This window comes from Hesperophylax consimilis, chromosome 20, assembly GCF_061612785.1.
Source record: "Hesperophylax consimilis isolate HC1 chromosome 20, BYU_Hcon_1.0, whole genome shotgun sequence".
Classification (NCBI taxonomy): domain Eukaryota; kingdom Metazoa; phylum Arthropoda; class Insecta; order Trichoptera; family Limnephilidae; genus Hesperophylax; species Hesperophylax consimilis.
The window spans coordinates 9,761,341-9,779,736 of NC_142855.1; the positions used below are offsets into that span (position 1 = coordinate 9,761,341).

General features: G+C 33.5%; 1 protein-coding gene across 1 annotated transcript in view; it reads right to left on the bottom strand.

Moving 5' to 3' along the window:
* LOC149414042 (uncharacterized) overlaps window positions 1-18,396 on the bottom strand; it is a 121,881-nt gene that overhangs the window by 52,139 nt on the left and 51,346 nt on the right. The window contains exons 2-3 of the mRNA XM_089643965.1: window positions 17,629-17,776; window positions 15,201-15,310 (exon numbers count right to left, since the gene is read on the bottom strand). Coding sequence (XP_089500091.1) covers window positions 15,201-15,310; window positions 17,629-17,776 — 258 coding nt within the window. The remainder of the gene's footprint in view (window positions 1-15,200; window positions 15,311-17,628; window positions 17,777-18,396) is intronic.

Here is an 18,396-nt window from a genome sequence, read left to right on the forward strand (position 1 = left end):
TCGAGATAGGGAAATCTATCAAACGGACCGCCCGTTTCGAGTCCAGTGTTTTTTCAGGTATTTTGGGGCTCCAGACAAGAGGTGGCCGTCAAATTCAAATTCAGTTGGACGCACTACAGTATCTGCATTTGTTTCCTGTCCGCAGCATCTGCGAGCCATGTACACTGTACGTACAATATAATATATTTTACCAGAAATTATTTTAAATCTACATTTGAAACATGTATTTCTTTCGTTTAAATTTCTTTGGGTTAATATTGAAAATCAATTTTCAGTCATACAATTGTATATCAAACGTATTAATTTCGATGTCCATGATGTGAGTTATAACTGCGTGAAATTATTCACGTTCAACACAAATTTGATTTGAATTTAAATTTATTTTCAAAATTGGAACTGATTATGTGAAGAATTCAGACAAGCGGTAAAATAGGTAGGTTTGCGGCCTCCGTGGTCGAGGGGTAAGGTTCTCGACTAACAATCCGAAGGTCGCGGGCTCAAATCTCGACGTGCGCAAGTAAATACATACTATTTATTAATATATTAAAAATAATATATGGTATGTTTGCGGCACGTTTCAGAGTGGAAGATACTTTCAGTATCGCCCTGGTGTAAGATCATCATTAAAGCGAAGCTTAATGCTAAATCACTATTTTGATCAATCTTTATAACGAATTGGTGTACATTATGAATACCAAAAAATATGCTTTAGATAAATTGAAGGTTTTCATATCGTTTCGCTTCAGTAGAATACAAATAAAAAAATAAATTACTCAATTAAAAATATAAATGTAAGCTACTAAAAAAAACATTTTTTCAATAGAAATGTATGAACGCATAAAGGAAACAATTTAAAAAAATACAGTATTATAGTTAAAATTATCTGTGACAGTTTCACTTGATTAACTTTTTTGCTTTCTTATAAAATTATTTACAAAATAAATAAAAACCAGTTTTTTGCTTGAAATCGAACGTTTCTAGACTCCGTTTGTCAAGCGATTTTAATGCCTATTACCTACAATATAAGGTATACCAAGAATATTTACATTTTTGGCATATAGCTTCCTCTTAAAACTTTGCTTGAAATGACAGGTACTCCTACACCTTCCTCCCACCTTCCTCCCACCCATCTCCCCCCCCCCCCCTCCCAACTACCTTCAGCCTAACAACATACCCAATTGAGGATATAGTCTCGCTGTTGGGACTCTTGTGCATAAAATAAATTACAAGAAGTTATCCTATCCCGTGATTTTTGACTAGGTCTAGTACCATAATTGATTGTATATGATCCATACGCCATTGCACTGTGATTATCCCATTACATACTCTATATTCTATTAAAATTCCGCTAAATACTTCAGGCTCTCGTAAAACATACAGTTTTCCTTACGCCCCCTCCTTCACCCCCCTCCCAACACTACCCTCTCTATAACAGCGACCCCTATCTGCAGATATAAGAACTTCACCACAGGTAGAAGATTATGTTCAAGATGAAATTCAGCATTTGAATTTCAATTCAGTTTTATTATATGAATTAATGAATGTACAAATGAATAAATCAATGAATGAATAGATGAATGAATAAGTGAGCGAATGAATTAATGAATTAATTAATAAATGTATTAAATAATTAATAAATTAATTAATAAATTAATAAATGAATTAATGAAGTAGTATCTTGGAAGTGGAAATTAACCCACTTGATTTATGCAAGAAAAAAACATGGCGAAAAAGTGCCTTTTATTTTATTTTGTGGATATTCAGGCATAAATATTTAAATGTTTTTCGATCATTTTATAAATAACTTAATTTGCAACATTATACAACAAAACCATAACCGAAAATGGGTTCGTAAGTAGGAGATTTTGAACTTTAAAGAAGTTTTCATAGGCCTTTACATTATTTTTTTCTGGGCTTATAAAAAGACTTATCTAAAAAATACTCGATTATTTCAAAGGCCAAGATGTATTCTACTCGCAGTATTTAATTAAAGCATCTGAAACATTTCTAGGCGACCAAATTTTCAAACCAAAAACACATGATTTTGCATTACTACGTATGGCATCGCCTTAATTATTATCATTTCTTAGTATTGGCGCCATCCCTTTAACATTGATATGTACATATCTCCATTTCAAGCCAATCTTTCAACGCTTACTACGGGGCCTTGATAAGATCGTATTACGTCCCTAATCCTGAGGGAAGGGCGGTTTAAAAATCTGTCAAACACTATTACTGCCGTATTACGACCGGTATACGCAGTACGCAAGCGCGTGATATGAGTAACGTTTTCTACTAACCCGTTGCTATACCTCCGTATTATCTATTAAGAGTACGACGGTTACAGCGTAACATGTATAAATATTTATTTGTAAGAAACAAACAACTTTTACATCATATCCAATGATCGATATAAATATACAAGTTAACTGAAGTCAAGCCACAGAAGTTTCTTATGCTAAAGTTCATTGGAAATAAAGTTTTAATATCTTAAAATTAATTTGGTGTTAAAGGAAGGGGAGAGGAAGAGGAAAATAGGAAGAGGATAGGAGATGCTGCCGATACATTCCATACTCTCATATTAATAATCGATCGTACGCATTACTTCATATCGATATTTCTTTAGGTTATTACCAAAAATGTCAATGCTGTAAAATTTTGTATTATATTGTGCACATATACGAGGAATTGGGGAATTTTACTCTATAAAGATAACGTAAAAATACTAATGGATTATATAAAATACTGTCATTATATTTACGTAATTTGTCGCTGTAATAAAGATTGCGATCTAGCAGATAAAATAGACACCACAAAATATTTTTATTTTATTTTTATTATGTTTAATTTATTTAAACTTTTTTTTGCTTCATGTTCCTGAGAAAGAACTCTGGTATTGAAAGGGTTAACTGAATTTTAACTACCCTAACTTAACTTAATCTAAACAAACTTGAATCAAAAGATACTTTCCAAATGAATATAACCTAATTTAACCAAACCATAACATAATTAAACCATACCGTAACCGAACCAAACCATGCCGTAACCGGACCGTACCGTAACCGAACCATACCGTAACCGAACTATACCGTAACCTAACCATACCGTAACCTAACCGAAGCATACAGTAACCGAATCATACCGTAACCGAAGCATACCGTAACCGAAGCATACCGTAACCGAACCATACCGTAACCTAACCATACCGTAACCTAACCATACCGTAACCGAACTATACCGTAACCGAACCATACCGTAACCGAACCGACCCATTCCGTAACCTAATCTGATCTGTTCTTTAGTTAATTTTATGTGTATTTTAGACAAGAGTCCCAACATATAGGATAGGTGAGGTTAGATTAAGTCATGTTATATTTACATTAGGCCATAATCACTATTAGAACAGGTTTTAAATGACTAAATAACATGTTTTAAAATGATCATTATAATCCATAATATTATGCAATATCTTCCACGTTTCATTATCTTCCCCTGCTCCATCTGCACCCTAAACTCCGTCCCCCTTTACCCCACCCCACCCCACTCACCTCACACCGCCACCACCCTCTCCCTTTACCCGTTGAGGGGTATTTTTTCACCCCGAGGCTTGAATTACAGAATGCGAAACTAGAAAGAGTAAAACTAAAAAGCTAAACCATCAATAATAATTCATATAGACTTGATATTGTCCCACAAACTCGTGGCAAGTAAAAAACACTCTTATGTTCCCACTAAGTTCTTAATTAAAGCGTTGTTCATGTACGACAAAAATAGACATTCAACAATCACTTCGTTTTCGTATTTGCGTCGAATACTACAATCTACACCACGGGTGTGACTAAGATAACAAGATATGCTTACTCGCTCACGCTTAAGGCGAAGCTTAATGCTAAATCACTATTTTGATTAATCTTTATAACGAATTGGTGTACATTATGAATACCAAAAAATATGCTTTAGATAAATTGAAGGTTTTCCTATCGTTTCGCTTGAGTAGAATACAAATAAAACTATAAATTACACAATAAAAAATATAAATGCAAACTACTTTTTTCAATAGAAATGTATGAACGCGTAGTGTAAACAACTTTTTAAAAAAAATTTGTTATTGAGTAATTTATTATTTTATTTGTATTCTACTCAAGCGAGACGATAGGAAAATCTTCAATTTATCTAAAGCATATTTTTTGGTATTCATAATGTACACCAATTCGTTATAAAAAGATTAATCAAAATAATGATTTGGCATTAAGATTCGCATTATGGGGCATGTAGAGAGGATAAACCGCCAAACAACTCAATCTTGGCACACAATCCTTGCTTTATTCACATTCAAACACCGTTATGACATGACCAATTAAGTATTTAATTCACTCAATCGTGCCATGCCTGCCTCGGAGGTCGCTGACTTCTCCTATCATTAACATTCGCGTCATGCATTCTCTTTAAACTCATTTTTTTGCAAATCTCCACATTTTAACATGGTTTTAAACACGTACGTCTCAAGGATCTCATTTCTAAAGCATTCAGTCCGCTGTCATCATTGCCTCACTAACACACATCAGTATAGGTATCAGCGCATCATTGTGGACTGCTAGCATCGCTTCTTTGAGCGTGTTACATGTTGTGTGCTTTTTAGTTTTTACAAAATTACATAAAATGACTTATTAAACCTTTAAAAGGATTAATGTTATTCGGCGTACAGACAATATACCTCGTAACCAGAGATCTGTTCGTATACCAAAGGGTGAGGGGTGGTTCACGGGGGATCCAAGGTGTGGGTGGAGAGGGGGTGAGGATGGGGGGGGGCAGGGGGAAGCCATTTTCTTATTTCGAAAACGGAACAAAGAACAATTTCGAATGCGAGACATTTTTGAATTAACGGAGTATTATTTATATACGTGTATTTTTAAATTAATTTAATTTGGTGCTAAATTGGTGACACAAGGTATCGAAGAAAGAAGAAAAAGTTGGTTTACCCGGCGTTGCTAGATTTTTCTCTACTTTCAATGAATATAATATCCATGTATTATATATACATAAATCTTCCGGAAGAATTTTTCTAAATGCTAGTGAAAACCCTTTCAAAATCCGATGAGTAATTTAGAAGGGTGACCGGATAAATCATCAAAATGATAATTCATCACATCTTTAAAAAGTTATATAAAGCCATAGAAAGTGAGGAAACAAAAACTTTATTAACTGGGTTATGTAGGTTAGGTTAAGTAGGTTAGGTTAGGTTAGGTTTAATTATTTTTTTCATCGTTTCTAATGACTTTATATCACTTTTTAAAAGTGTGTTGAATGGTGTTGATTTATCATGGAACCGTTTAGAAGAACTAAGCGCACAAACAGACAGGCGCGGATAGCGACTTTATTTTATACTATTTAGAGATTGTATACGTATTGCTTGCGTACAGCGTGTTTCAAATTTGTAAAAGAAGTAAATTTTTTATATATGTACGTCGTCTTCCACGCTCATACCGCGAAACTATGGGTGGTGATTATTCGTTGACCGGATAACTCATCAAAGTGACAATTCAACACACTTTTAAAAAATGATAAGTCATGAAAAGTGATGAAACAAAAGCTATTTTCATATAATCACCACTTTATAATAATTATTTCTTCGCGCTCGGTCAGCTGTTCTATTTTAGATTTGAAATGTGAGGGTGGCCATTTTGTTTTCTAAACACGTGCATTACACGCAAAAGTAAAGCCGGGATTACACAGGACAATTTTTATTATAATTTTTTTGTTTATTTAGAATTGCTTTGTTTAATTTTTAAATTCGTTTAATTTGGTGTTAAATTGGTGACCCGGGGTATCGAAGAAAGAAGAAGAAGAAGTGGTGTACCCGGCGTTGCTAGACTTTACTCTACTTTCAATAAATATAATATCCATGTATATATATAAACCTGCCGGAAGAATTCTCTAAATGATAGTAAAAATCCTATCAAATTCGGAGTAACGTTTTGAGGTTTTAAATTCTAGGACAAACATCAACTTTTCTCTACTTTCTATAAATATAATATCCATGTATTATATATATAAACCTTCCTGAAGAAATTCTCTAAATGCAAGTGAAAACGCTATCAAAATCCGTTGCGTAGTTTAGAAGAACTAAGCGCGCAAACAGACAGATGCAGATAGTGACTCTGTTTTATACTATTTAGATGCACTCCTTACGCAAATGGATATAAAGTTAAGATGTTATTCCCGCTTTACACCGGTTGCCAGTTTTGATTTCTACAAAAAAAAAATATTTCGTGAAATTTTGTAAAAAATATTTAAAATTTTTCCGACTGTAATCTAAAGACCTTAATTAATTAATTTATTTATTTAACGCCCAGAGGGCTTTTACATGTAGGTGGTACAATTCTAATGACAGAGAGTTTTGAAATATGAGAAAGAAATAATAAAAATAAAATTTCATTAAAAATAATATATGCAAGAAACAAAATTAAAAATAACAAGAACATAAATTAAAAAATACAGCGATTTAACTGGTTTACAAAAAATATAACTTCCATTTAGGAATAATGTTGAAATAAATCTTTTACGTGATCCACACAATTCGCAAAGTTAATATTAAACATATTGACATCACCTAAGTATTGGTTTCCCATAGTGTGAAACCGTTGTATTGGGGAGTTCGCAATGTAATTGCGCTTATGTATGTTGTTGTTATTTGCTACATTATACAGTAAAACCGTACCCGAAAAGGTTGCGTAAATAAGGGATTTTGCCTTATAAAGCAGTTTTTATAGTTTTGATACTTTTTTCCTTGGCTTATAAAAAGATTTATCAAAATAATCATCGATTATTTCTAAGGCGTGTTCTACTCGCAGTATTTTCTCAGCATCTATAATATTTGTAAGCGATCGAATCTTCAAAAGAGAAATACATAATTTTGTATTACTTCGCATTAAGTCCCAACTGCTCCTAACCGTCCGGAGTGTCCCCAATTGGTGTATGTTGAAATACTGAGCTCTTCATATCTTGTCATCAAAGACGGCTAAAGTCATTTCAAACAACGAGACTATCTTCCCTACTTGACGAGATCAGGGGTACTCCTGTCCCGGTGCAACCGGTGCATCAGGGGGCACAGATTTGTTAGGACTTTGTCAGACAACACGTATGATGTAAAGATGAAAAGGAACCTAACCTTACCTGACAATATTTGAATTCCTCCTATTAAGTATCATCATTACGGTGTGAAGAAATTGCTTGTGCAATGATGAAGAACTTACCGGTACGAACCATTTGTAAAGACGACGCTGCCCGGGCTTTACGAAGACATTAATTTTCCTCGTATTTTAAAAGTGAAGTGTGCAACATTTCATCGATAAGCATCAATATTATGAATGGGAAAATAGTTGGGGTTGTTTTTCGAAATTTCATTTGTAAATAGTGACTTTCCTCCTGTTCTGACGGTGTGCAAAATTTCATCCAATAAGAAATAAAAATGTAGATTTGTTTATTAGATTGAAAAAACCCACACCGGGATACTATTGTTTGTATACACCATGTTCCACGCTCATACCGCGAAAGTTTGGAGGGTAATTCATGACAATGCAAAAACAAAAAAAACCTAAAGTTTTTTAAACAAAGCAATTTTAAATAAACAAAAAAATGTCCTGTGTAATCCCGGCTTTACTTTTTAGAAAACAAAATGGCCACCCTCACATTTCAAATCTGATATAGAACAGCTGACCGAGCGCGAAGAAATAATAATTATAAAGTGGTGATTATATAAAAATAGCTTTTGTTTCATCACTTTTCATGACTTTTTAAAGGTGTGTTGAATTGTCATTATGATGAGATATTCGGTCACCGGATAAACACCACCCATAGTTTCGCGGTATGAGCGCAGAAGACGACGTACATATATAATAAATTAACTTCTTTTACAAATTTGAAACACGCTGTACGCAAGCAATACGTATACAATCTCTAAATAGTATGAAATAAAGTCGCTATCCGCGCCTATCTGTTTGTGCGCTTAGTTCTTCTAAACTACGCAACGAATTTTGATAACGTTTTCACTATCATTTAGAGAATTTCTTCCGTAAGGTTTACATATATAAAACATGCAAATTATATTTATAGAAAGTAGCAAAAATTCGATGTTTTGTAATCAAGTCGTAAAAAAAATATTTTTTGGGCGCTTACATTGCTAATGCTGGCTAAACCTTATGAGATACATCAAAATAATGTACTACGGAATTGTAGATCTTGAAAAGATCTACAAAAAAATCTTAGATGGTATATGTCTATCTCATAAAGATAACCCCTAGCAACGCCGGGTAAACGTCAGCAAGTTAAAATATAACATTATTATTATTATTATTTTATTTGTGGTGTGACTTTTGGCCTCGCTGTATACACAACAGAACAAATTCAGTCTTTGAACACCGGCGGAAACAACGTGCCGCAGCTTGCATTCGTAATATCGATTTATTTATTCAGTTATTATATAAATATATATTAACATCGTAATAGAATTACGGAATCAAATAACGATACGTAAAATTGCTACAGCAAATATAACTCATTTCCCCAGATAACTAAACTGTTTTCATTGTTTCAACATTGATAATAACACGAAAAAATAAATACAAAAAATTGAATTTTGTACAATGTGTTTTGAATTTGTGACGATGTTACAGCGGTTAATTTACGAAATAAATGTCGGTCCAAATTATCCGTTTTCGTGTTAAACCGGGACTGCAGACCTAACGAACGAATTGAATTATTAACTAACTAACAAATTATCAGTTAAAAGCGAGTGTTTTATGAGGAAGGCCAACTACTTATTGATATTGACGTGTTGATTTTGTCTATATTTATTATGAAAAGAACACGTGCTCTCGATATATTCTGAATGACTAATATTCTATCACGAATTCGGCATGATATCACTCTTTTAACAGGATCATTTTTATCACTTGATAGTAAAAAAACCTTTGTTTTTGAGTTGAGTCCAATAGTCTGGAGATAGTGAGACTACAGCATCCTCAATTGTGGTATTTTGTGACGGTGAAGGCAGTGGGGAGGGAGAGAGATTGTAAGAGGAAGGTGGGGTTATACCTGGCTATTAAAATCTGTTCTTAAACACGGCCGAAGCCGTTTCAAGCGAAGTATCGATTGATGATTACAGATTTTATTACATTATGTATTACAATATGTTTTACATTGTGTATTACATTTCGTATTACATTTTGTAATAAATTATATATTAAAATCTGTATTACTTTTTGCATTACATTGTGTATTAAAGATTTTAGTACATTTTGTACATTGGGTATTACATTTTGTATAACATTTTGCATTACATTTTAAGGTAGTAATGCAAAATCATGTGTTTTTGGTTTGAAAATTTGGTCGCCTAGAAATGTTTCAGATGCTTTAATTAAATACTGCGAGTAGAATACATCTTGGCCTTTGAAATAATCGAGTATTTTTTAGATAGGTATTTTTATAAGCCCAGAAAAAAATAATGTATAAGGCCTATGAAAACTGCTTTAAAGTTCAAAATCTCCTACTTACGAACCCATTTTCGGTTATGATTTTATTGTATAATGTGGAAAATTAGGTTTTTTATAAAATGATCGAAAAACATTTAAATATTTATGCCTGAACATCCACAAACTAATATAAAAGGCACTTTTTGGCCATGTTTTTTTCTTGCATAAATCAAAACAGGCGGATGGTGTTAAGCGGGAATTTAAACCTTATCGCCATCTACGTAAGGGTTGTTATTGATAGCGGAATAATTTAAAATATTACACGACGTAGTGCATCGCCGTAAATAGGTTATTATACTACTAATAACTGCATGGCCTTAATAATAATAATATTTGGATGATTTATATAGCGCCGTTTTTGTGCAAAATCACCTCAAGGGCGCTGTGCATTACATTTTGTATTACAATGTGTATTCCATTTTGTATTACAATACGTTTTACATTGTGTATTATATTGGGTATTACATTCTGTACAACATTCTGCATTAAGTTATAATATTAATTATATTTGGATGATTTATATAGCGCCGTTTTTGTGCAAAATCACCTCAAGGGCGCTGTGCATTACATTGTGTATTACATTTTGTACTACAATGTGTACTACAATGTGTATTACATTGGATATTAAATTGTGTATTACATTCTGCATTACGTTTTAATAATAATAATATTAATATTGGGATGATTTATATAGCGCCGGTTTTGTGCAAAATCACCTCAAGGGCGCTGTGTATTACATTGTGTATTACAGATTTTAGTACATTTTGTATTACATTGTGTATTACATTCTGTAAAACGTTTTGCATTACAGATTTTAGTACATTTTTTATTACATTTAGTGTTAGGTTTTGTATTTCATTTGTATTACATTTACTTTTTACTAAAATTAATTTTCCTTTACTTTTACGTTTCTTCACTAAACCCTGTTTAATCTCCATAAATATTAAATCTATCGACCTAATATTAGTATCATTGGTGATATTGAGTATTTCAATTTTGATCCCATGCATTTGTCACACATTGGTCGCCACGAGACAGGCAGTCGCCTAGTGTGGTGATTTAATGTATCACATGTAAGAAAATGTATTATTGTATTATCATGTATTCTATAAATAAAAAAATAAAAAAATTTATTAAAATTGATATCATTCTGTATATTATTTCGTTCACTACCTCACAATAAATTCTTACACTTGGAGTAGTTCTTATCGATAAAAATAATCTTTGTTTTCAAGAATAGTCGTATTATCGCAAAAGGGAGGTAAGATTTCAAGAGATCGCTTGAATCGAAGGCTTTATAGAACAATATATTATTTGTAACGGTGGTACAAGCTGGAAATATATTCATTAAACTATATGATATATATGACCTCATTTGCTTCTTCAAAATTATAAATGGTATTATTCATTCACCTACTCTACTGCAACTCATTCCCTTCAATATCCCCGCAAAGACTCAGAAATAATGAACTGCTCTTCCTCAACCATCATTTGACAAATTATGGATATTATTCACCATTGTCCAGAATGTGTAGACTGGTCAACTCAAGTCAAAACCTTAACTTTTTTGGGATAAGTCTTAGGACGGGTTGTTTCGGAGAATTTGAACAACTCATCAAATTTCAAAGCTCATTTTCCAGTTATGCGAAAGATTTTTTCAAGTTCTGTTTTTATTTCAGTTCTGTCAAGCAACTAGCCTATAATGATATAATAACAGAACTTGAATAGGACTTTCACAGAAGCCGGAAATGAACGTTGAAATTTGATGAATTGTTCAAATTCTCCGAAACAACCCGTCCTGAATGATTTTTGCCAGTCGCTAAACAAGTGACGGAATATTAAGTGTCCTGTGGTCCTGACCCACGGCGTATTCTTGACTTGATTCGACTTGTCACTTTATTTTCTAATATTATATCTACCATATGTCTTTGCTTTCATGTACCTTTGTCTACTCCTATATTTTTCATTTTACTTTATTCGTGTTATTATTTTGTAATTTGGACGATGTCCGTTAATAAATAAATAAATAAATGATACTAGCGCAGACCCTTATAAAATCATGCAGTGATCTGAATTCTTGATAAAACAGTACCAATTTTTAAAATGGCAGTTATTATAATTTTCTGTAAAAAATACTATATATTGGGTGGATTACTTTATTGAATGTCTTGAGTTATTTAGAGAATGAGTTTCAATGTAGAAATTGACACTTAAATTCAAAGCAAAATTGAAGTCTGCTTGAACCAGACTTCACGCAAGACTGACGCACAGCACATACAACTATAGCTAGTATGTTAGAAATTTCATCTTTGGACCAAAACAAAGTTCTAATCAAAAAACCTTATATCATAAAATCAAATGACTAAATAATAATTATGTAAATTCGCCAGTTTTGTATTACATTATGTGGTTCCATGATAACTCAACACACTTTTAAAAAGTGATATAAAGTCATTAGAAACGATGAAATTTTTTTTTTAACCTAATCTACATAACCCAGTTAATAAAGTTTTTTTTTTCATCGCTTTCCATGACTTTATATAACTTTTTAAAGATGTGATGAATTATCATTGTGATGATTTATCCGGTTACCACATTATGTATAACATTTTGTATTACATTGTGTATTACATTTTGTATTAAATTTTGTATTACATTTTGAATAACATTATGTATTAAATTCTGTATTACGTTTTCCATCCTGTATTACGTTTTGCATTACATTATGTATTACAGATTTAATAACATTTTGTATGTGTATTACATATACAATGTGTATTACATTGTGAATTACATTGTATAACATTGTGTATCACATTTTGTATTACACTGTGTATTACACTGTGTATTACATTGTGTATTACATCCTGTATTACGTTTTGCATTACATTGTGTATTACTGATTTAATAACATTTTATATTACAATGTATATTACGTTGTATATTACATTTTGTATTACAATGTTTATTCCATTGTGTTTTACATTTTGAATGATATTGTGAATTACATTCTGTAAAACGTTTTGCATTACATTGCGTATTGCAGATTTTAGTCCATTTTGCATTACACTGTGTATTACATTGTGTATTACATTGTGTATTACATTGTGTATTACATTCTGTATTACGTTTTGCATTACATTGTGTATTACAGTTTTAATAACATTTTGTATTACAATGTTTATTACATTGTGTATTACATTTTGTATTACAATGTTTATTCCATTGTGTATTACAATTTGTATAACATTGTGTATTACATTTTGTATTACACTGTGTATTACATTGTGTATTACATTCTGTATTACGTTTTTCATTACATTTCGTATTACAGATTTTAGTACATTTTGTATTACAATGTGTATTACATTTTGTATTACATTGTGTATTACGTATTGTATTTCAATATGTATTACATTTAGTATTCATCATCAATCATACGATTTAGCACGAATCAAAACGTAGTAAGAGATACCTCACTCGACGTACTTCGTAAAAAAGTAAGAAGCAATAATTATTAATAATAAAAAATATTGATACATATGAAGTTATTTGGCGGGTTTGGAATAAGCCGACGTAGCTTAATGGGTGGAGCAGGTGACCGGCAATCAGAAGGCTGCGGTTTCAATTCCCGTCTGCGACATATATTTTTTCAAGTTGTTTGGGTGTATTTACAATAATTTGTTAAATGTGTTCAATGGAACTTTTTTTATTATTTACTAGGTGTACCGGCGACGCGTTGCTATGGCTCAGTCTGTCTGCAGATACAGAAACAACCTGATGTCACGATTTTTTTTTTAAATGCATGTTTTTACATGTCACGGGTGACTTCTGTATATTATATTTATGGCTAAATGGTGGTCACTTTTCAGCCATCGCTTATCCATTTAATTCTAGCATCTTTATTTGGCTTGTGCATGTATTAACATAGAAATATGTGAGGACTGACGCCAGTGACCCCATTTACACAATATAAATATTATTATAAACAGTACCCACTAAACATGCGGCGAGATGTGACCGACGCACAGTGGGCTGAAAATCGCCTTTCATAGACATAGAGACTTGAATTTTCAAGGGTATTTTTTTGGCTAGAAATGGATTCTGCTGATCATTACTATGCTATAAAATTTCGTATGAAGCAATTGCGTGTACAAATGAAGGAGTTAAAAATGAGGCTATCTCTGGAATCATAAGGTTTGCCGTTATATCCTTACACACAGATATACTACTATTTATTTGTAATTTTTTGACATACATTTGTATTGTGGCGCAACTTGCGATTTTTTTTTTAAATCCTCAAAGTTGAAAAAAGCACTTTTTAATGTTGATGATTCATTTTAATGCTTAAATGCGTCTTGAATGCTTTGTCTAGTTAACAATATTTTAACACTGCAAGCCTACTCATATGTAAAGCATTTAAGCATTAAAATGAATCATCAACATTGAAAAGTGTTTTTTCAACTTTGAGGACTTAAAAAAAAAATCGCAAGTTGCGCCACAGTACGAAGTATGTCAAAAAAATACAAATAAATAGTAGTATATCTGTGTGTAAGGATAGAATGGCCAACCTTATGATTCCAAAGATAGCCTCATTTTTAATGTCAGTGCCATACAATTTTTTCTTAAAAAAATGATAACTCCTTCATTTGTACACGCAATTGCTTCATATGAAATTTTATAGCATCAGCAGAATTCATTTCTAGCCAAAAAAAATACCCTTGAAAATTCAAGTCTCTATGTCTATGAAAGGCGATTTTCAGCCCACTGTGCGACGAGACGATGGACTCACCGAACACGGATTTCAACAAAGCGGTTTTACCTATACGCCATTTGAGACATTGATCTATTACGTTATTATATTACGCTAACGTCTGGCACACACAATCGCCCCCACGTACTTGCTACAGTCGGAAGTGCTGCCATCTCTAATATTCCAAGAGAACTGCTGAAGTTTCCCTTGCAAATCATCTATCATACACACTAACGTCTGCAATACACACTAGCCCTATTTACTTGCTACATACAGAAGTGCTGCCATCTTTAATATTCCAAGAGAACTGCTGAATCCCTTGCAAATCTATTATATTATTACGCTAACGTCTGCCATACACACTGGCCCTATTTACTTGCTACAAACATATGTGCTGCCATCTCTAATATTCCAAGAGAACTTTTGAAGTTTCATACGAAAATTTATATTATTACGTTGACGTCTGCCATACAAACTAGCCCTATTTACTTGCTACAAACATATGTGCTGCCATCTCTAATATTCCAAGAGAACTGTTGAAGTTTCATACGAAAATCTATATTATTACGTTGATGTCTGCCATACAAACTAGCCATATTTACTTGCTACAAACGTAAGTGCTGCCATCTCTAATACTCCAAGAGAACTGCTGAATCCTTTGCAAATCTATTATATTATTAATTATTACGCTAACGTCTGCCATACACACTAGCCCTATTTACTTGCTACAAACATAAGTGCTGCCATCTCTAATATCCCAAGAGAACTGTAGAAGTTTCTCTATAGTTCTCATATTCGTCCACTATGGCATTCCGGGCGTCAGATTACGACATAATTATGACATCAGGCATGGAGTGTCTTCTAGATGGGATTCTTTCAATTCAGTAAATTAAAGTCAGCAAGCAGCTTGTTCTTACCTCTCCGTGGTGTGATCGGCCAGCAGGAGTGTTTTCTGGCAGGAAATAGAGACGCAGACTGGCCAGGGTCTTGCCTGACACGCGGTCCGTCCACAGCAGCTGAAGTTCACCTGCAACAGGAGGAGGGAATCAGTCGAGGCTTTGGGGGTTAGTTCGTCCTGTGCTTCCGCATGGTGGGGGGTCAGAGACGCACATCCAGCTTTGCGAGCCAGTCTAGGACCTCATCAATCCCTGTGGGGAATGAATGAAGAGGGCATTCTTTGACCACATATTCAGTGGTCACAATCACCCAAAGTCGACTGTTTAACATAGACTAAAGACAGTTGTATTTACAAGACGAGTCATACTTATCGAACAATTCTTATTTAATCTTTCATAGCTAAAACAAAACGAATAAGAATTATGGCAATTCAGAGAATATGTGTGTGCCGATGAAATAGCTATATAACAGCGCGCGCATCTCTTGATTTTAGTATCAAGCAAGAAACGAAACGCATTAGAAAAGGATAGCAAATCAAATAATGTGTGCGTACAGATAAAAGGACTCTGGTTGGTCGCGCAATAATAATTTTAAAAAAGCAGTAATACCCATTTGCAACACTTTCCTAGGAAGATTTTAAATGGAAATATCAAAGGATAACAAATTATTATAAGCACTAATTAGTCGCCAGAAATATCAATACGCATTGAAAATATCTCCCGATATATGATATCATAAATTATGATAATGATTTTACAGGGGACTAATTATTGCTTATAATAATTTATTATCATTTGTGCTATACTTATTATACATTAAAAAAATATATATATATATTTTACATGTTAAAATATTTCACCAACAAATGTAGATATAATATGTCTCGACGCCATCTAGTGGAAAATTTAGTTCTAACAATGCCTTTCCTACAAAAATAAAGTTGGTTTTTTAGAGGTGGAAAAAATATAATTAGCAGTAATTGTTGATTTAAGTACTAGTACATATTGAATTATTTGGTGGGTTGGAAATAAGCCGACGTGGCTCAGTGGTCCAGAGCGTCTGACCGGACGTCATAAGGCGCGGGTTCAATTCCCGTCGGCGGCATTTATTTTTACTCGGGAGATTTTTTCAATTTGTATTGATATTACAGGCGACTAATTAACTAACTAACTAACTAACTAACCATCACGCCGTTTCCCCGCAGGGGTAGGCAGAGAGGACGGACCGCCAAACAACTCGATCTTGGCAAACACTCCTTGCCTCATTCACATTCATACATCGTATCATACATACTCTTCTATTATTCTGACTCTTGACATGGCCCGACTCGAGTATCTGATTCACTTGATAGTGCCATGTCTTCCTCGGGCGTCCCCGACTTCTGCTACCATTCGCATTTGCATCATATATCCTCCTTACATTCCTTTCTTCGCTCATTCGCTCTACATGCCCAAACCATCTAAGCGTCCCTTTCTTAATCTTACTCATTACGCTTACATCAGCCTTGCACTCTTTGCGGATCGCCACATTCCTCACACGATCAAACATGGTTTTACCACACATACGCCTCCGGGATCTCAATTCAACAGCATTTAATCTATTATTGCTTATTATTGCTCATTGGATAATAAATTATTGCTTATAAAAATTTATTATCCTTTGATATTTCGATTTAAAATATTCCTTCGAAAGTGCTGCAAATGGGTATTACTGCTTTTTTAAAATTAGTATTGCGGGACCGTCTTATGACGATCGTAATACTACTATTTCTGCGTTATAGTGAGTAACGTTTTCTACTAACCCGTTCTTAGGGGGTATTTCACTATCTCTGATTATGTTCTGACCAAGCACTAATCCGCGGATTAGTCATTTTTTCGTTTTCACTATATCTGAATAACGCTAACGCTCGGGTTAAAGTTCGATTTGACTAATCAGTGCTCGAACCAGACGTTAGGCGCTATTCCTCGAATCAAAGATGGCGTCAAAACATTCCGAGTTTAACAGCTGAGAAGTGAGTCGAATTTTGTAGAATGAATTTGAATGCTTGTATGATCCATCCTGAATTATTTGATTGTGTTCAAAATAAGAAACAATGTATTAATTCGACACGAATCTATCTAAAATGACCTGATAATCAACATAACATAACCAAAAAAATGCACACTTCGCGGTGTGCGGACTGTGACGCATGACAGCCGTGGCAGTAGATGGAGTAACTGCAAACATTTTGCGATGTTGCCAGACTATTTCGAGTGTTATCTATCCGGAAGCTCGAAACAATGGTGAAACGGTCGCCGTTGAATAACGAAGGTATTCTGATCTTTAAAGCCAGCCAACGGATAGCTAGTCAGATATTTAGCCCGACATAGTGAAATACCCCCTTATTCCTCCTATTATGAGTAAGAGGGTAGATGTTTAAATAGTACAATAATATATGGCGGTACAGACCTACGGCCATCAGCTCGGAGTCAGGCCACAGTTTGACGAAGAAGAAGTCTCCGATGGCCACGATCTGGTCCAGCCCAGCTTTGCGGCTGACTTTGAGCGCCTTGTAAAAAGCGTAGGGTCCATGGTGACCCACAGGCGTGCCCAGGAGCTGCAATAACAACAAAATAATGGTTTACATATTAGAATGGCGTAATAATAACAAGTGATAAAAACGAGACAAGAGTGTCAAATGCGGTAGTGTTGTAATTTGATTGTAGGTAAAGGGCGTAAGATCGAAAATGTGTATATTCTTGGTATACCTTATATTGTAGGTAATAGGCATTCAAATCGCTTCTCAAACGGAGTCTAGAAACGTTCGATTTCAAGCACAAAACTGTTTTTTATTTATTTTGTAAATAATTTTATAAGAAAACAAAAAAGTTAATCAAGTAAAACTATCACAGATAATCTTAGCTATAATACTGTATTTTTTTAAAGTTGTTTTCTTTACGCGTTCATACATTTCTATTGAAAAAATATTTAATTTATTTTTTGTTTGTATTCTACTGAAACGAAACGATAGGAAACCATTCAATTTATTTGAAGCATATTTTTTTCATATTCATAATGTACACCAATTCGTTATAAAGATTAATCAAAATAGTGATTTAACATTAAGCTTCGCCTTAAGGGTTTTTCAAAATATGTCAACAGTGTAAAAATTGTGTGTTTCTCGACCATGCACAAGTGCCGAAGGAATCAATGACGATAGTTCCCCGGAACATCTTC